Genomic DNA, 20,381 nt, shown 5'->3' on the forward strand with positions numbered 1-20,381 from the left:
CTAGTGAAAGAATTATGAAGAGATTCACTTGGTATAAAATCAACAGGATCAACACAATTCCTTGACAATTCTGCACTTCTAGAAGGTTAACAAAGGCACTTCCCATTAAAGAATCAAAATAGGTTTGCAAATTCATTTTTGAGTGTCCAGCATTCCTAATTACCATAGAATAAGCGTCCTAAAAAAAAAAAAAACTTAATTTCTATTGCATGAAAGTTCTTTCCAAGTAACAAACGTTATCAGTTCTCAACATTTTCCTTTGTAAGCAGGCCTCTTGCTCATTCTCCATTCCTCTTTCAAGTATTAGTTATAAAATATATGCTTTTTTTTGGATAAATTTTTATGCAATATATGTTACATGAATTAGATAACTAGACTATAAGAATTTTTAATTTCTTATAGAGGAATCGTATTCAAAACCAATAAATTTTCCAAGAATACCTGGGAAAGTTTAATTAAGACATTACAATAGCTTGAAGTTGGATAATTGTTTTTTTTTTCTTTTCAAATATATGCAACATATGTACAAGCCATGTGGAGAGCATAACCCCAACCCCCAAAACAAGAAGAAGAAGAGACTTTAATTAGTTTTTTTGGGTCTCTTCCCTTAATAATTTTATTTCCAATAAAAAGAATAAATCAATGGTTAAAAGTAAGCATGATTTCTTTACAAATCAATTCCTAACCTTTGTACTAGCCGTAGAGCTGCAATCCATAAAGCTAATAATGTATTGTGCCATGTGGTACCATTACAGTCTACAGAACCATTACTAAACCTGCAATAATAATTGTAGTTCAATAATACTGCTAGAAGAACAAAAGTATCATCTATTCCAGGTAAATCAAGGCTGAAGCATGGATATACAAGAGACTAAACCAAAAGGCACCATAGAGTTTACTCTAAAAACCTAACATCTTAGAGTTGAGACTAAAGCCCAACATCCAGATATTCAAGAAAAAGGGGCAGCAGGGCTGTTACAAAATATCATTGAGTTCTACAAGAAACACACTAGTTGTGGCTATTATGTAGTTCAACTACATCACTTAACAAAAAACAAAAAAACAAGAACAAAAAACATAAATATAAACATAAACAAAAATACAAGGAAAAGCAAGTTTCTTTGTTTTGCAAGGAATTGGCCGAGCTGATTGTTTTCATCTTCATTGGAAGGTGTCGAAGGACCTCGGGTTCTCCGACGAGACAACTTCAAGGTCCTTCGACGAGACAACCTCGTACCACGACTCCCAAAACCTCCTCCATTATCCCGCACAGATGACCTTGTACCACGACTCCTAGAACCTCCTTTATTAGCCCGCTGTGAGGGACCAACTCCATCTCTAAGCCCTTCAAACCATTTCTCCAAAGTTTGAAGAAGAGACTCTGCCAACTGGACCCTCTGCAAGGATATATGATCTTAGAACCCCACTTGACAAATTGCAAACATGGAATATACAAAAGATAAAAGAGCAAGAACACACCGAAGAGACCTTTAGGTCCAATTGGGTATAAACAGCTTATTTAGAGATTCAATCATCAACATGCACTCAGCAAAAAGATCAGCCCCAATATGCATAAAGAGAACTATAAGGTATGCACCAAAAGTGGAAAGCACTTGGTGAATGAAAAACATACCGGGCAGGTCCATGGAACATTTGGAGCTTGTTTTGGCCTTTCATGTTGCATACATCTGATAGATCCATCTTGATTCTTCACTTGGCATGACCATGGAGGAAACTGAAGGTACCTCTCCAGTAAAGAACCACTAGGGTCTTCAACATGATCAGAGGGTTGAGACGCAGTCCTTTTAGGCGATGAACCTTCATAATCAGAACTATGCCCTTCACAATGAGCAGCAAAAGTTTTCCCATCAACTTCTAAATTCACATCTGTTCCCTTTCCAGTTTCAAATAGCTGCCCCAAATTCTGACCAATGTTAGAAGGTGGTACTGCAATAGAGTAGATCTTAGGACCCTTGGTGTATGATCTCACAACACCTACACTACAGTGAACCTTGAGGCAATCATCTTTGAGGTAGTCAGATGTCTCTAGATCAGTTCTTTTGAAAAATCGATCGTAACCCCTACAACATCCAACAAACAAAACTATTATACCACATTTGCCACTTGATTACATTAAATGAAAAATGGAGCAAAGGTATTCAACTGAAAATGATTGCATGTAGGTCATAAGTATAACACGATAGCATAAAAACATTACGGCCACAAGATGCACATAGTTGTCATTGAATCAAACATAGTTGTCACCTGAAAAGTCCATGGCAGGTATCACGCCTAATCAACAAGATTTTGTTATCACAACACAATATATGGTGAACTAATTAGATGAGGCAAATATTACATCTTGCTTCTATTAATCTATTCAACAGCTCAAAATGAAACCATACACAATAAATAAACATTAATGCCACTACATTTTCAAAGTATTCATCTATGAAATTATATATATCTAGCCAAAGAATTACATATAAGAGAGTTCAAAACTCCTTACAAGTACTCAAAAAGAGTTCATGAATTAGAAAAACACCATCTGTCTGGTTCCATCTAATTCTAATGCGATATGGAATAATAAGATTATTCTACTGATCTCAATTTAATCTCATGGATATGTTTGTTGTAACATTGTTTGTTGCTAAGCTCTCTAGAAATTTATGAGTCTAACAATAGGTGCTTGCTGCCTGATTTTATACATCATTTGTACCTATCAAAAAATATATTTTATACATTATTTGACTTTCTTATGTCATATAGCTAGGAGGCGGAAAAGAGTTCATGTAGCAGACCCCTACTATAGTCGAGAAAGTTACTCATCCAGCAAGCTAACATCATATGGAATAAAGGCTTTATTGATTAAAGTAATACACACAAATTTTGAACAATGTTTGCCGGGAAATTACGTCTTTACATAAACAAGAAGGGGTTCTCATATTAACAATCCTAGCTCAGCTCTGAAATTCAAGCCCAGAAAACCATTACCCATCAAATTCAACAAGCATACCACCACCCACTTGTACATATCAACCTCTTTCAAAACTTCCAGTTCCACAACAACAACAAAAATAAGTGCCACTTACTATTACTTCAAAAATTCCTAATCTTGCCATTGGTTTCTGTCCACAAATCATGCAATTGCTCTTATACTGAATCAAATTATTAATAACTATAACAATAAAAACGGTAACATTGTGCGTAATTGTGTTTTGTACAGGGCTAGCATCATATAAGCAATTACTCCTTGTGTCTTATACTAAAGAAACTTTGTAAATGGTATGCATTTAATTTAAAAAAATAAACATGATAATTTTTCATGAGTAATTAAGTCATTCAAAATGAAGTAACAAATGCAAGCATGGCCGCATACTATTTTCAAACAAACATCACCCAACAAAGAACCCTGAACTTGTATACAATACCTTAGGTGCAGTCATATGGTACATTAGGTCATATAGTACATTAGGTTCCCCAATTGAATAGCATTGTCCACTAAAGCACAAACAATTCTATCTATTGATTCTTTTCCCATTACCATATAATTCAAAATAATCTTATGTTTGAATTTAATTAAGGAAAAGTTAGTGAACCATTTTAAGAAAGTTTCTATGGAAAAAGAAAAAAAAAAATTAATATTTTGACAGCCTTTTCAATGACCATATAATTTCAAAATAATCATGTGTTTGAATTTAATTAAGGGAAAAGTTAGTGAGCCATTTTAAGAAAGTTTTTATGAGGAAAAAAAAAAGTAGTTAATTTTTCCACAACTTTTTCAATTTTCCCGTTAACATGACCCATTTCAAGAAATTGTTATGTTTATTGGGTCATGTAACACTCATTAACAAGTGCCCTACAGGGGGCCGAACTAGCTAGGCCTACATTGAGTCAAGTGGGGGAAAAAATTAAAACTTGCCAACGTGACTTAAAGTGGTGGAGTACTAAGGCTTTCAACAACATTTCTCGGACTCTTAGAGAGAAAAAATATTTGCTCAAGCTTGCCGAGGAAGCTGCACAGAGGGGTTGTTCCTTTGATCGGGTGGCAGACCTTAAAAAGGAGATTTCGGAGTTACTTGGCCAAGAAGAAAACCTGTGGCAGCAAAGGTCCCATGTACATTGGCTGTCTTCAGGCGATAAAAATACAAGTTTCTTCCATAATAAAGCATCCCAACGGTTCTGAAGAAAGAAAATCGAGGGTCTTAGAGATAATTATGGGACTTTATGTACAGAGCATGAAGGAATTTCAGCCTTGGTAGTGTCATACTATCAGCAGCTCTTTTCAACCTCCATTCCGAATGGCATTGAAGCTGTTTTAGATGCCATCCCCCATGTGGTGACCGAAGAGATGAATTCCTTGCTGAACAGTGAGTTCTCTAAAGCTGATGTGGATCAAGCATTGCAACAAATGGCACCCCTTAAGGCCCCCGGCCCCGATGGTATGCCCCCTATCTTTTATCAACATTATTGGCATCTTATTGGTAATGATGTAGCTAAAGCTGTAATTTACTGTCTTCAAGATGGCCACTTCCCCCCTGAATTAAATCACACCTACCTGACCCTCATTCCAAAGGTTAAGAACCCAGAAAAAGTCACTGAATTCCGACCCATTGCAATTTGTAATGTTCTATACAAACTTGTGTCAAAAGTCTTTGCAAACAGACTCAAAAAAATCCTTCCACGCATTATTTCGGAGACACAAAGTGCCTTCCAATCAGATAAAGCCATTTCAGACAACATCTTAGTAGCCTTTGAGACCCTACAACATATGAAGACAAATAAATCTGGAAATAATGGTTTTATGGTCATTAAATTAGATATGAGCAAAGCCTATGATAGGGTGGAATGAGTTTTTCTTTTGCAATTGATGAGAAAGATGGGTTTTAGCCCAAAATGGATTCATCTCATTTCAGAATGTATTAGTACTGTCTCCTACTCTGTTTTGGTGAATGGTGAGCCCACTAAGTTTTTTAAACCAACTAGGGGGATTAGGCAAAGGGACCCCCTATCCCCTTACTTATTCCTCTTATGCTCGGAAGGCTTAACCCAACTCATTAAACATGATGTTCTTGCTAGCAAACTTAGAGGGTATTCTTTATGTCGAAATGGGCCTAAAATATCTCAATTATTTTTTGCAGACGATAGTTTGCTTTTTTGCAGAGCACAACTGGGAGATGTGAAAACCATTAAAGAAATCCTTGACAAGTATGAGAAGGCTTCGGGGCAGAAAATCAACAAGGAGAAAACTACTCTCTTTTTTAGTAAGTCAGCCTCTCTTGATGCAAAAAATCAAATTAAACACTACTTGGGGCTGCCTGAAATAAGAGCTTATGAGAAGTATCTTGGACTACCGGCGGTGATTGGAAAAAACAAAAGAGAGAGCTTGAATTATATCAAGGAGAGGGTGTGGGCCAAATTACAAGGGTGGAAGGAAAAAATTTTATCCCAAGCAGGCAAGGAGGTGCTACTTAAAGTAGTGGTCCGAGCCATTCCCACTTTTGAGATGTCATGCTTTAAACTACCAATAGGCCTTTGCAAAGATATTGAGGTAATGATTCGAAAGTTTTGGCGGGGGCAAAGGGGTGATAGACAAAAAATCCATTGGTCAAGTGGGATACTCTATGCCGACCAAAGAAGGAAGGGGGTTTGCGATTCAAAGATTTGTGTAAGTTTAATGATGCAATAAATAATGAGGACTCCCTTTTCTACGAGGTGTTCAAATCAAAATACTTCCCTAATTCCACCATTTCTGAAGCCAAAGCTACAAATGGATCATATGCTTGGAAAAGCATTCTAAGGGCCCGAAAAGTGATCAATTTGGGTGCAAAGTGGTGTGTGGGTGATGGGAAGCATATCCGAATTTACAGTGACAGATGGATTCCTGGAGAAGGGTCGGGAAAAGTCCTATCTCCAGTTAATCTACTCCCAACAGATGCTTGGGTTGCTGATCTGATCAATCCTGTTTCGGGGTGGTGGGAACAACATACTATAGACTCAAATTTTCTGCCTTTTGAAGCTCTCAGGATCAAAGCTATTCCGATTAGTTCAGTTGCACGGGATGACACCTTCATTTGGTCAAAAAGCAGTGATGGAGTTTACACTGTCAAATCGGGGTACAAAGCACTCTGTGAAGAAAGTCAGAGAGAAGCAGCTTCGGGTTCAAGCTCCGGGGCTGGGAAAAATCAGTGGGCTGGGGTTTGGAAGCTAAAGGTACCAGGAAAGGTGAAGCAATTCATGTGGAGAGCTTGCTCAGAAACACTCCCCATGAAGTTAAACTTGTGGAGAAGGAAGATAGTTGCATGTCCAAAATGTGAGGTATGTAATTCTCAACCAGAAAATACCTTGCATGTTTTGTGGGATTGCGAAGAAACTAGAGCTGTGTCGGACAGGGATTTTACGTGGTTAGACTGGAGAAAAGCAGCCAGAGGTAGTTTTATGTATCTGTGGGAGATGCTCGATAGCAGACCTGAGATGAAGGAACTATTAACAGTCACGATTTGGCAGCTTTGGACCCGGAGAAATAAATTACGGCTAAACCAAAAGGTCCAAAACACCTCTCCACTGCAGCAAATCCCAGGAGACGCCAAGCACTATTTGGAAGAGTATAAGAAGTATAACCGACCCTCGGTGGAAGCCTCCTGCAGAAAACCAGTTCAAAACAAACTATGATGGAGCTGTTTTTGCAGAAACAGGTGAGGCAGGAATCGGGGTGGTAGTCCAGAATAATCTGGGGCAAGTCAAGGCTGCAATGTCTGAAAAAATCTATGCCCCATCGTCGGTTGCTGTTCTGGAAGCAATGGCAGCAAGGCGAGCAGCTGCTTTCACAAGAGAAGTTGGTGTGGAAAATTGTATCTTGGAGGGAGACTCACAGGTTGTTGTCACTGCCCTTCAAGAGGGGAAGAGGCTGTATTCAGAGAATGGTCACATTATACAAGACACTTTGTCTCATCTGAAATCTTTTGAGAATTGGTCGCTGTCTTATATCCCTAGGCAAGGCAATGCAGTTGCAGCTAAAAGAGCAAAACTTTCCGTCTCGTTTTCTGTTTGGCTGGAATCTGTTCCACCAGATAGCAGCTTTTGTAAACGCTGATTTTCCAATTACTTAATAAAAGTATCCATCGATACAAACACACACACACATATATATATATATATATATACAGTGACACGCCAACATCTGCATGCGGCAGTTAGTAAGTACCTAATTCATCAACAACTAAGAATGAACTTAGCAAAGAAACAAAAATCATGATAATTAACATTAACAAACTTAGCAAAAATAAATAAATAACCCAATACATAAACGTAACAAACACTATCATAATCACAGCAATTATAATCAGATCACCAAAAAAAAAAGACCCAAATTTAAAAAGAATATTCGATTACCACTTTCTACCGCGACCACTGAACGTGTGAGGCCCACTCCGATCCCATAGCCGATGCCTCTCTTTCCCACTCTGATCCAAAAGCTTCAGTTCATAAAGCGCTCTCACATCAGTGCCTTCGCTCGCCAAACCTATAAACAGCGAAACATACGTAGCATTGTCCTGCTCAATCCAACCGTCCGGGTAAAAATAAATTGCCCAAGAGTACTCGCCGGCGGTGAAAGTATCGGACGCCACGCATTTTCCGATCCCCATACCTTTCAAGAGCGGGTACCCTGAGATGTTGAACAGGTGGGACCCATTCACCGTCTCGGTCATCGACGTCGATGTCGTTGTCGGAGTCGGAGTTGGAGTCGACAAAGACAAAGAAGATGAAGAAGAAGAAAACATCGGCTGAGAATTAGGAGAGACAATTCGTCGCATTTATAGCAAGGATCTGGGTAGAGATAAGAATTTCGATGTTTGGTTGGTGAGAAAATCTAGTATTTGGTCAATTGTTGGAGAGAGAAATGGTTGAACTCAGTAAAAGAAGAAAGAAAGAAAGAAAAAGAAAGAAAAAAAATGTTGTTGGAAGTGGAGTGGGCATGATGAAGAAGAAAGAAAGAAGAAGCAGAGAAAAAGCGCAAAAAAAAAAAAAAAGAGTCGGTGGAACCCAGTAAAAGAAAGAAAGAAAGAAAAAGCAAAAGATAAAAAAGTGGTATGATACTGTTATTTGACAGTGACATGAGTCCTACAAATTTGATTTTTTTACTATTTTGCCGTTATCACTATACCAAGATTGTGTTCTAGTTTTCATCTTCTAAATTCAAAATTGTGAGTTTTTGAGTGAAGAAAACAATTCTTCAAAATCAAAGCCAAACATTGCGAGGATATTTGGTAGAGTATTTTGAGATGAAATTTTTATAATTTTTTGAATTACATGTAAGTGAAAAAGTGTATAAAAATGTGAGTTTGAAATACTAAATCAAACAAGCCCTACATCATTCTTGAGACCCACAAATTTTGGACGATGAATCATGACAATTGAGTGATTTTTTGGACTATCCAAACAAGCTCAAGTGGCCAAAATGTTTTTTTTTTTTACTATGCATTTTCACTATAAATTTTTTTCACTGTGTTCTTTTTTTCTTTTTCTTTTTTAAGTAAAAATATACTTTTTATTTTATTTTACATACTTACTTTAAATATATTTTCTAATTTTTTTGATGTGTTTTATATATCAAATTTTTTTTCCTTCCAAATTTGTAATATATAAATATATAAATATATATATATATATATATATATATATATATTTGATGTATTTTTGCATTTCCTTTTCTTTGAAGCCATATATTTTTTCAATCTAAATTTTGCTACAAATTATGGTATCCATTATTATGAACATAGGAGGTATCCATTCTCTTTGTTGTGGATCTTTGAGTTCTTTCCTCCTATGAAGTGGGTCTTTGATATTTTTCGACAAATGCAAAAATTTGAATCATGATTAAGAATTAAGAATTTTCTTTTAAAAAAATTATATTATTAATCCAAATAATAATATATTTATTTTGGAGTTCTTTTATTTTTATTTTAGAAATATAACGACTTTGATCATCTTTCTTTTAGAACTCTTAAAGCAAAGAAACACCTTTCTTTTTTTCTTTTCATTTTTTTTAGTTCTTTGACAATGAATTCAAAATATGAAAGTTGTTTTTGGATCAAAATTTGTATATGAAATCCAAATTGGTTATGCGTTCAAGTTCAAGTTCAACTCATGTTCAAAATAAAATAAAATAAACTAATTTTGAAATTCTAATACTCATATCAATAATATTCACTTACAACCCTACAAGTATTATTCATTACCATATGTTTGTATTAACATAAGTATATTTCATCTCAAACCACATATATTATTCCAAGGTAATTTAAAATTTTTAATACTCGTATCAACAATATTCAATAACAAACCCTACAAGTATTATTCATTTTCCTAGGTTTGTATGAATAATATATTTCTTTTCAAACCAAATGTATTGTGCCAAGGTTTTCATGTTACTCTCTCTTTTAATACTTGTATCAACAATATTCATTTACAACGTTTTAAATGACTAAAGTGAGGTGTATAACTTTTCTTATTTATAAGACATCCACAAAAATTCTAGAACGATATTGGAAATTTGGAAGTGAATGTGATATCTCTAAAGAGCAAGGACTTCAAATTTCCAATAACAATAAATTTTACAAAATGTCATAATATCCATTAGCACATCATCAAATTGATTGCCCTTCGTTTTGTAAGTATCTAATATGGAATCATATTCATCCTCCCCGTGGCCAATAATATACCAATGTCTCCATTAGAATTTACCCAAAAAAGGGAAAAAAAAGAAAAGAAAAAGTCTATCAGATTCCTTGAGATTAAAGCCTCAACAATCAGATGTCACATGTTTCTAGCTGAATGAAAAAGAAAAAGGAAAAACAAACAAACAAACTGGAAGATAAGAAGCCTAACAAGAATATCACATAGATAAATATCAAGACCCGTCAGGAATATAAGGGAGGAGGTCTAACTAGATAACCAAATTTGCATGGAAGATAGACAATAAAAAGCAAAAATGAAAATAACATATAAGCCCTTTAAGCTGATCTAAAAGAGAAAACAAAACATTATTGGAAAAAAAAAAAAGAAAAAGAAAAAGAATCTAAGACTAACACAAGATTAGAGAGAGACATCATTTTTTCAGGTCCAACTGAAGTGACCGAACTCATCATGATCAACCTGATCTTTTTGTTTAAAAAGACTTACCTCTACAGGAAACTCCAAGAAAGAATGCAGAAATCAATAATTAGGTGGATTTGCAATTAAACAAATGCAAAGGTGGACCATCTAGAAAGATTCTTTTATAAATAAAAATTAGGCTCATCAAGGAATAATGGACTTTACATCTATTACTTCTTTCTAAACAACAAGCCTCTACAATATACAAATTTTGATGCTAAAAAGTAATAAGTACTTACGACAGTTAGTTTACGCATTCGTAGCATCCATTACTGACTTGAAGGTTTGAAATGAACATTATTGCTTTAGAAGCAGCCTGATTGGCTATAGAAATAACAGACATGTATGTCCACAAGCCCTTATAATCGCCCAATAACTTTAAGCTGGAAACTAACTCCTTGTCACACTTTCCCCGAACCTGTTTTTACTATCCTTTAATTGGCGGGCTGTGTTCACTTTTATGAATAAGTCCGCATTCTTCTTCCACAATAATATTAGCAACCACAAGTGTTGTAATGGCAAATAACATGAACAAACACGTATCTAGGCGAGGCACAGGACCCTCACACAGATCTCTCTCCTAAAAAGAGGTAAGACAAAGGCAGATCAATGTAAATAGTGAGTTAATCCCACATTGAAAAATGTGTGTAAGTTTAAGAGATTTAAAGCCTATGCTGTGTATCCAAATGTTAGACCCTTTGGATATACACCACTGTAAGTTTCTTAAAAAAACCTTCTCCCCTCTTTCACTTTTGGATATACGTGTCTTTGTGAAATTATTTAGCATTTGAGATATAAATTTGTTTTAGGCACCATGGAATATGAACCATTCTAGTGAAAGAATTATAAAAAGATTCACTTGGTATAAAATCGACAGGAACAACACAATTCCTTAACAATTCTGCACTTCTAGAAGGTTAACAAAGGCACTTCTCATTAAAGAATCAAAATAGGTTTGCAAACTCATTTTTGAGTGTCCAGCATTCTTAATTACCATAGAATTAAGTGTCCTAAAAATCAAAAAACTTAATTTCTATTGCACGGAAGTTCTTTCCAAATAGCCAACGTTATCAGTTCTCAACATTTTCCTTTAATTAATAAGTAAGCAGGTCTTTTGCTTATTCTCCATTCCTATTTCAAGTATTAGTTATACAATATATGCTTTTTTTTTTGGATAAATTATTATACAATATATGTTACATGAATTAGATTACTAGAACATAAGAATTTTTAATTTCTTATATAGGAATCGTATTCAAAACCAATAAATTTCTCAAGAATACCTGGGAAAGTTTAGTTAAGACATTACAATGGCTTGAAGTCGGATAATTGTTTATTCTTCTTTTCAAATTTATGCAACATATGTACAAGCCATGTGAAGAGTTTAACCCCAACCCCCAAAACAAGAAGAAGAAGAGACTTTAACTAGTTTTTTTTTTTTTTTTTTTGGTCTCTTCCCTTAATAATTCTATGTCCAATAAAAAGAATAAATCAATAGTTAAAGGTAACCATGATTTCTTTACAAATCAATTCCTAAGCCTTGTACTAGCCGTAGAGCTTCAACCCGTAAAGATAAAAATGTATTGTGCCATGTGGTACCATAACAGCCTGCAGAACAATTACTAAACCTGCAACAATAATTGTAGTTCAATAATACTGCTAGAAGAACAAAAGTATCATCTACTCCAGGTAAATCAAGACAGAAGCATGGATATACAAGAGGCTAAACGAAAAGGCACCATAGAGTTTACTCTAAAAACCTAACATCTTAGAGTTGAGACTAAAGCCTAACATCCAGATATTCAAGAAAAAGGGGGAGCAGGGCTGTTACAAAATATCATCGAGTTCTACAAGAAACACACTAGTTGTGGCTATTATGTAGTTCAACTACATCACTTAACAAAAAACAAAAAAACAAGAACAAAAAACATAAATATAAACATAAACAAAAATACAAGGAAAAGCAAGTTTCTTTGTTTTGCAAGGAATTGGCCGAGCTGATTGTTTTCATCTTCATTGGAAGGTGTCAAAGGACCTCGGGTTCTCCGACGAGACAACTTCAAGGTCTTTCGACGAGACAACCTCGTACCACGACTCCCAAAACCTCCTCCATTATCCCGCACAGATGACCTCGTACCACGACTCCTAGAACCTCCTTTATTAGCCCGCTGTGAGCGACCAACTCCAACTCTAAGCCCTTCAAACCATTTCTCCAAAGTTTGAAGAAGAGACTCTGCCAACTGGACCCTCTGCAAGGATATATGATCTTAGAACCCCACTTCACAAATTGCAAACATGGAATATACAAAAGATAAAAGAGCAAGAACACACCGAAGAGACCTTTAGGTCCAATTGGGTATAAAAAGCTTATTTAGAGATTCAATCATCAACATGCACTCAGCAAATAAGATCAGCCCCAATATGCATAAAGAGAACTATAAGGTATGCACCAAAAGTGGAAAGCACTTGGTGAATGAAAAACATACCGGGCAGGTCCATGGAACATTTGGAGCTTGTTTTGGCCTTTCATGTTGCATACATCTGATAGATCCATCTTGATTCTTCACTTGGCATGACCATGGAGGAAACTGAGGGTACCTCTCCAGTAAAGAACCAATAGGGTCTTCAACATGACTAGAGGGTTGAGACGCAGTCCTTTTAGGCGATGAACCTTCATAATCAGAACTATGCCCTTCACAATGAGCAGCAAAAGTTTTCCCATCAACTTCTGAATTCACATCTGTTCCCTTTCCAGTTTCAAATAGCTGCCCCAAATTCTGACCAATGTTAGAAGGTGGTACTGCAATAGAGTAGATCTTAGGACCCTTGGTGTATGATCTCACAACACCTACACTACAGTGAACCTTGAGGCAATCATCTTTGAGGTAGTCAGATGTCTCTAGATCAGTTCTTTTGAAAAATCGCTCGCAGCCCCTACAACATCCAACAAACAAAACTATTATACCACATTTGCCACTTGATTACAATAAATGAAAAATGGAGCAAAGGTATTCAACAGAAAATGATTGCATGTAGGTCATAAGTATAACAAGATAGCATAAAAACATTACGCCCAGAAGATGCACATAGTAGTCATTGAATCAAACATAGTTGTCACCAAAAAAGTCCATGGCAGGTATCACGCCTAATCAACAAGATTTTGTTAACACAACACAATATATGGTGAACTAATTAGATGAGACAAATATTACATCTTGCTTCTATTAATCACTTCAATAGCTCAAAATGAAACCATACACAATAAATAAACATTAATGCCACTACATTTTCAAAGTATTCATCTATGAATTTATATATATCTAGCCAAAGAATTACATATAAGAGAGTTCAAAACTCCTTACAAGTACTCAAAAAGAGTTCATGAATTAGAAAAACATCATCCTGTCTGGTTCCATGTAATTCTAATGCAATATGGAATAATAAGATAATTCTACTGATCTCAATTTAATCTCATGGATATGTTTGTTGTAACATTGTTTGTTGCTAAGCTCTCTAGAAATTTATGAGTCTAACAATAGATGCTTGTTGCCTCATATTTTATACATCATTTGTACCTATAAAAAATACATTTTATACATTATTTGACTTTCTTACGTCATACAGCTAGGAGGTGGAAAAGAGTTCATGTAGCAGACCCCTACTATAGTCGATAAAGTTACTCATCCAGCAAGCTAACATTATATGGAATAAAGGCTTTATTGATTAAAGTAATACACACAAATTTTGAACAGTGTTTGCCGGGAAATTATGTCTTTACATAAACAAGAAGGGGTTCTCATGTTAACAATCCAAGCTCAGCTCTAAAATTCAAGCCCAGACAACCATTACCTATCAAATTCAACAAGCATACCACCACCCACTTGTACATATCAACCTCTTTCAAAACTTCCAGTTCCACAACAACAACAAAGTAAATAAGTGCCACTTACTATTACTTCAAAAATTCCTAATCTTGCCATTGGTTTCTGTCCACAATTCATGCAATTGCTCTTATACTGAATCAATTTATTATTAACTAATCAATTTATTATTAACTATAACAATAAAAACGGTAACATTGTGCGTAATTGTGTTTTGTACAAGGCTAGTATCATATAAGCAATAACTCCTTGTGTCTTATACTAAAGAAACTTTGTAAATGGTATGCGTTTAATTTAAAAAAATAAACATGATAATTTTTCATGAGTCATTAAGTCATTCAAAATGAAGTAACAAATGCAAGCATGGCTGCATACTATTTTCAAACAAACATCATCCAACAAAGAACCCTGAAGTTATATACAATATCTTAGGTGCAGTCATATAGTACATTAGGTTCCCCAATTGAATAGCATTGTCCACTAAAGCACAAACAATTCTATCTTTTGCTTCTTTTCCCATTACCATATAATTCAAAATAATCCTATGTTTGCATTTAATTAAGGGAAAAGTTAGTGAACCATTTTAAGAAAGTTTTTATGGGAAAAGAAAAAAAAAAAAGTAATTAATACTTTGACAGCTTTTTCAATGACCATGTAATTTCAAAATAATCATGTGTTCGAATTTAATTAAGTAAAAAGTTAGTCAAGCATTTTAAGACAGTTTTTATGAGGAAAAAAAAAAAGTAGTTAATTTTTTCACAGCCTTTTCAATTTTCCCGTTAACTTGACCCATTTCAAAAAATTGTTATGTTTATTGAGTCATGTTCTGGGTAACACTCATTAACAAGTGCCCTACAGGATTTAATTCATCAACAACTAAGAATGAACTTAGCAAAGAAACAACAATCACGATAATTAACATTAACACACTTAGCAAAAATAAATAAATAACCCACTAAATAAAGGGTCCAAATCTACTGTCCACTCTACTTGCTCCACTATATAGTCCACAAATAAAAATATGCCACATGTCCATTTATTTTATTAAATGCTAAGTTTATGTCCTCTATTATTTCAATTTTCTAAAATAAATAAATAAATAATCTATCATAGGAAATTGAAATAATAGATAAATAAAATTAACATTTAATAAAATAGATAGATACGTGACATTTTTTATTTGTAGATTATATAGTGGAGCAATAAAGGTGGATAGAAAATTTGGAATCCTGCGTAAACATAACAAACACTATCATAATCATAGCAATTATAATCAAGATCACCAAAAAAAAAACCCAAATTTAGAAAGAATAATCGATTACCAAATGCTACCGCGTTTGCTGAACGTGTAAGGCCCCCTATCGAACTGGGCACGACCTTCATGCCTCTCTTTCCCACTCTGATCCAAAAGCTTCAGTTCAAAAAGCGCTCTCACATCAGTGCCTTCGCTCGCCAAACCTATAAACAGCGAAACATACGTAGCTTTGTCCTGCACATTCTTGCCGTCCGGGTAAAAATAAATTGCCCAAGAGTACCCGCCGGCGGTGAAAGTATCGGACGCCACGCAGTTTCCGATTCCCATACCTTTCGAGAGCGAGTACCCTGAGATGTTGAACCGGTGGGACCCATACACCGTCTCGGTCATCGACATCGATGTCGACCAAGACAAAGAAGATGATGAAGAAGAAAACATCGGCTGAGAATTAGGAGAGACAATTCGTCCCTTTCATAGCAAGGATCTGGGTACAGAAAAAATTTCGATGTTTGGTTGGTGAGAAAATCTAGTATTTGGTCAATTGTTGGAGAGAGAAATGGTTGAACGATGACTTTGATCTGTGGGATTGACCAATTAAGTGGCCAAAATGTTTTTTTTTTTTTTCACTGAGCTTTTTTTTTTTTACTTTTTCTTTTTTCGCATAAAAGGATACTTTTTATTTTATTTTATATTATTACTTTAAAGGTTAGTTTAGATACCGCTTATTTTGTTGAAAATTGAAAACTTATCATTAAAAACATTGAAACAAAATAATTTTTAAAACACAAAACATTGTAACAGTGAGTGATTGCTGCATTTTTCATGGGTTTGGTGGTCCATAAACAGTGTCACGGGACCAAAAAAAATGCAAAACACAACTTAATCGTTGGGCAAATGCACGCTAAGCATGCATTTGGATTGAAATGAAAAACTAAAATTATTTTACCACTCAACTTATTTTTGCTACTATTTATGGCCCTCATTGCACTTTGTGGTAGTATTCATGGCTCCACTATACTATTTCAACTAACTTTTACCTTTATCTACAGTACTTTTAGCAATAAATTTTCAGTTTCAATAAAATAAAAGGTATCCAAACAGACCTTAAATATATTTTCTAATTTTTTGATGTGTTTTATATATAAGATTTTTTTTTCTCCCAAATCTGTAAAATATATATCTTTTGATGTATTTTTGCACTTCCTTTTCTTTGAAGACATTTTTTCAATCTAAATTTTGCTACAAATTATGGTATTCATTATTACGAATGATGATGCACGAGAATCAATAGATTGAATGTTCGGTGCTCCGATGACGGTTTGATGACCTGAAGAGAAAAAAAGATTGTCAAGAGTGGCCGGGTTAAACCGGCCAAGGACCTTCAGATGGTTAAGTCAGTTTTTTTTTCTTTAGAACATAAGGATGGTGAATCAGTGAATAATAAAACATACCTTGGGCTAATGGGGTTAGATCCTTTTTATAGAGAGTTTTTAGTGGGTCTACTTGTTCGGATCCACTGCCATCATGGGAGATGTGTGTAGTTAGTGGAAAAAATGGAGCGGATTTTGAAGAATCCTTCTCACGTTCTTGAATGATAAATCGTGGTCCGATTGCTTGCTATTTGTAGAAAAATCCTCCGAAATTTGTTAAGTGTTATTTGGCCATCCATGCCCCTGTATCACATGGATGACTAGGCTGTTTTGTACGAGCAAGATATTCATGGACAAATCCTATTCATATATGTGGTGCTTTTGTTGGGCTTCATTTCTTGTGAACTAGGTTAGACGTAGCTTGGTCATGGACAACCATCATGGATGAATGAAAATTTAATCCACCGTCAATTGCTCCCTTGTCCTTATGTTGTCCATACCACTGTCAAAAATTTTGTCGTTATTATTATTATTTTATACGTGGCGGTTTCTCAGTGGTTGATGAACTTTCCACGTGGCATGTAAGAATATTAATCAATAGTTACAATTATCCTACAAGAACAGTTTGACTCAGATTACCACTTATGGAACATGCTACATGCTACAAAGGATGTATGACGATGGACAGCAATGAAATGGGATGTCCTTAGATATAAGACATAAATATTCCCTAAGTAATAAAAAGAAAAGCAACCAAAAAAGAATAAGGAAAGTGTTTTTACTTTTTAGAATGATTTCTATCAATCTGTATATATAAAAAACACTCTTTAGAAATGAACACATTCTCTTTATTTTAAAGCCTCAATCTCTAGACAGATTAAGCAATTTATGAGCTAATGGTTTTGGTATTGTACATTCTGATTACCTTCACCACTTTTCCAATCTCTAGCAGCTCTGATGAAGCTGGAAACTAGTCTCTGTGGCCCTTTTTTTTCTTTTGGCCACCCTTTCAAGCGTGTGTGAAATTTCACAATACTCTTTAACCTTTCCTTTCTCTTATTCCTCTTCCTGTTGACGTCTTCTATGCAACTCCTCTGTATTTTCCCGTTGCCGTTCTTACCATTCATAGATATCACGTGAACTCAACATAACAAGATTGTAGGTTTTATATTCAAGTAACATATTGTTATAGAAAGAATGAACATGGTCTATATTAGGGCTGTACACGGTGCGGTGCGGCCGGTTTTTTGGGGCTTTCTTGCACCACACCTATAGGAGTGGTTTTCCTTCATCCCTAACCGCACCTCACCTATGGAAGGGCGGGAACCAGTCTACACAAGGTGCGGTGCAAAATACCGGTTCAGTGTGGTTAGTTTGGTTAATTCCTAACTTTCTCAGGAACCAAACACAATGCAAATAACAACCCAAACCACATCATACTCATGAAAAAAAAACCTAAATATTTCAAAAACAAAAAATCAAAAGAAAACAAATTCACAATCTTTCTCTCAAACATACCCATTTCAAATCACAAAAACCCAAATAAAAAAACTAAACCAAACCTATAAAAGATCAAACAAAACCATTGAAAGTAAATTACATAAACAAACATGGTAGAAAGCATTACATTTGCAAGGAAGAGCATTTGAAGTTAGAATCATCACTAGAAACTCTTGAGAATATTGAGACAAAGAGGAGAGAGGAGAGCGTGATACTCCAAAAAACACGATGTCAAGCATTAGATTGCGGTGGCAGCAAGCGGCGAAGGTTGAGGGGAGAGAGAGGAGAGATGAAGACTTTTGTTGTGACTTGCTGGGATTGGAAGAGGCAAGCGGATGAGAGTGAGATATAGAGAGGGTGGGTAAATAAACTTAGGGATTTAAATGAAAAGGCCAAAAAACCTTTTTTTTTTTTAATTTTAAATCTGATGATAAAACTACGTCGTTTTGGAGATGATATTAAAATTTAACATCAGGTCCTAAAACGATGTAGTTTTAGTGCCAGATTGTATGTATCAAAAAAAAAAAAAAACCTATCCTTAAGTCCAGTGCCGTTTTCTTCTTCCTCTTGTTCCTTGCATTTGCTTTCGTGGCTTCTCTGGGTTTTCTTCAATCTACTGAAACATAAAAATAAAAAACTGTAAACATTGATATATATATATATATATATATATATATATATATATATATATATATATGTTAAATTAGTGTGTGTGTGTGTGTATTTATATATATACTAATGCGGTGCGGTTCCTTGTCGGAGGGCTGAATAGCCATCGCTCGCCGCACCAGACGTCTTCGATTTGTCCAGATCGTCGCCGACTACTACGCCGAACACCTACGGTGGGCTTGTGAAGCGGTCGGATTGGTATGGCGCCGGCCGGTTTCATTGGTACCAGTTGGTGCTTGAACAGGCCTAGTCTATACTCATAAATTAGGACATGGACTATAAAGCTAGCTAGTGATCCATTCAATGAGGATAGATCATAATCTGAGCCAAAAAGCTATAATCTAGATGATTTATACGCTAGACCCAATCCTTTGTGTTTTCATGCCAATTTCCTGTTATCAGAAAAGTGAATTTGCCATGTGCTTGTTACCGCGTGCCTAAAGTCAAATTCACTCTACCTACTATATTGAAAACTGGAAGAAGACAAGAAAAATAAATAGGTAAATCCCACTAATATACTCTGAGATTTGAGTTAATACCAACCAAGTCCAAAATATTTCAACATGGGCTAATTTAGTCCCTGAAGACATTTAATCCCTAACCCCGTTAGCATCCGTTAGTCATTTTACTTTCTTTTTTTTTTCCTCAAACCTAATGGGTCTTTGCTCTCAGTTTACTAGGGATAACAATTTTGCCCCTCCTGCTTGACCCACCCCTCCCCGCTTCGTCTCATGCTAGTTTTTCCCGCCCCACAAAAGAGGTGGAGTGGGGATGGGGCAAGATTTTAACCCTACTATTTAAACAAACATATCTTCAGCTTATTTTATTCTAATCAATATGGCTTTCCGCTTCTTTTCTTCCTCTAACAAGGTTGGAAATGAGGTACCAATTTTAACATTTACTTTTGTCTTTATTATTAAGAAATTTATATACTATTGAATCATTAATTTTGTATTATGAGATTTTTGTTTTTGTTATGATATTGTCTTGTTAACCACTTTAATAATATTATTCAATTTTTGCTAAAAATTAGTTTGATTTGATGGGATAAATTTCTTTATAATTTCAAGTATATTTTTATTAATGAAATAGTTTTATTCAAAACAACTGTAATAATTGTGAGCAAATTAACAAGAAGTAGCGTTTTACAGGATGGGGCAGGGCTTTGTAGGGCCCCAAGGGGCAGGGATGGGGTAAGAAAATTTTTCCTATTATGTGGGGCAGGGCAGGGATAGGGTAAGACAAAACCATGTGGGGCGGGGGCAAAGACTCCATCATTCGGACTCGCCCCGCCTCATTGCCATCCCTACTCTCTACCTCTTTCGTTCTTCTCTCCCTCTGACCTTTCTGCTCTTCTTCCCCCTCAGGTCTCTCTCTCTAACCTGACCCAATCTCCTTTCTCTAACTCACCCTTTTCATTTATCTCTTTCTTCTCTGTGGAAACGGCAGTGGTGCATGGGTTTGGTGGTCTGGGTTTGTTGTGGATTGTGGTTATGGTGGTTGTTGGTTGCTAGTGTTGGTTCTGGTTTGTTGTGGGTTTGTTAGTGGTGG

The 20,381-nt window shown here is 35.4% G+C and overlaps 2 protein-coding genes across 2 annotated transcripts; both read right to left on the minus strand.

The window, feature by feature from the left end:
* Positions 1-808: 808 nt before the first annotated feature.
* Positions 809-8,043, minus strand: LOC142618292 (uncharacterized). The gene is made up of 3 exons (XM_075791201.1): positions 7,393-8,043; positions 1,634-2,081; positions 809-1,397 (listed from the first exon to the last, which is right to left on the minus strand). The coding sequence occupies exons 1-3, from the start codon at positions 7,812-7,814 to the stop codon at positions 1,041-1,043; spliced, it is 1,227 nt and encodes a 408-aa protein (XP_075647316.1). The 5' UTR covers positions 7,815-8,043; the 3' UTR covers positions 809-1,040.
* Positions 8,044-11,845: 3,802 nt separating this feature from the next.
* Positions 11,846-15,883, minus strand: LOC142618537 (BTB/POZ and MATH domain-containing protein 2-like). Its single transcript, XM_075791488.1, has 3 exons — positions 15,359-15,883; positions 12,642-13,089; positions 11,846-12,404 (listed from the first exon to the last, which is right to left on the minus strand). The coding sequence occupies exons 1-3, from the start codon at positions 15,727-15,729 to the stop codon at positions 12,048-12,050; spliced, it is 1,176 nt and encodes a 391-aa protein (XP_075647603.1). The 5' UTR covers positions 15,730-15,883; the 3' UTR covers positions 11,846-12,047.
* Between the last annotated feature and the right edge of the window lie 4,498 nt (positions 15,884-20,381).

The sequence above is a fragment of the Castanea sativa genome, chromosome 12 (assembly GCF_040712315.1).
Source record: "Castanea sativa cultivar Marrone di Chiusa Pesio chromosome 12, ASM4071231v1".
NCBI lineage: Eukaryota > Viridiplantae > Streptophyta > Magnoliopsida > Fagales > Fagaceae > Castanea > Castanea sativa.

What these genes read in the sequence shown, in the direction of transcription:
- LOC142618537 (XM_075791488.1), bottom strand. Translation starts at nt 15,729, where the DNA reads ATGTTTTCTTCTTCATCATCTTCTTTGTCTTGGTCGACATCGATGTCG. An exon ending in AGCAAACGCGGTAGCATTTG is followed by an intron (nt 13,090 to 15,358) that starts GTAATCGATTAT and finishes TGGATGTTGTAG; the next exon opens with GGGCTGCGAGCGATTTTTCA. An exon ending in ATGTTCCATGGACCTGCCCG is followed by an intron (nt 12,405 to 12,641) that starts GTATGTTTTTCA and finishes ATATCCTTGCAG; the next exon opens with AGGGTCCAGTTGGCAGAGTC.
- LOC142618292 (XM_075791201.1), bottom strand. Translation starts at nt 7,814, where the DNA reads ATGCGACGAATTGTCTCTCCTAATTCTCAGCCGATGTTTTCTTCTTCT. An exon ending in AGTGGTCGCGGTAGAAAGTG is followed by an intron (nt 2,082 to 7,392) that starts GTAATCGAATAT and finishes TGGATGTTGTAG; the next exon opens with GGGTTACGATCGATTTTTCA. An exon ending in ATGTTCCATGGACCTGCCCG is followed by an intron (nt 1,398 to 1,633) that starts GTATGTTTTTCA and finishes ATATCCTTGCAG; the next exon opens with AGGGTCCAGTTGGCAGAGTC.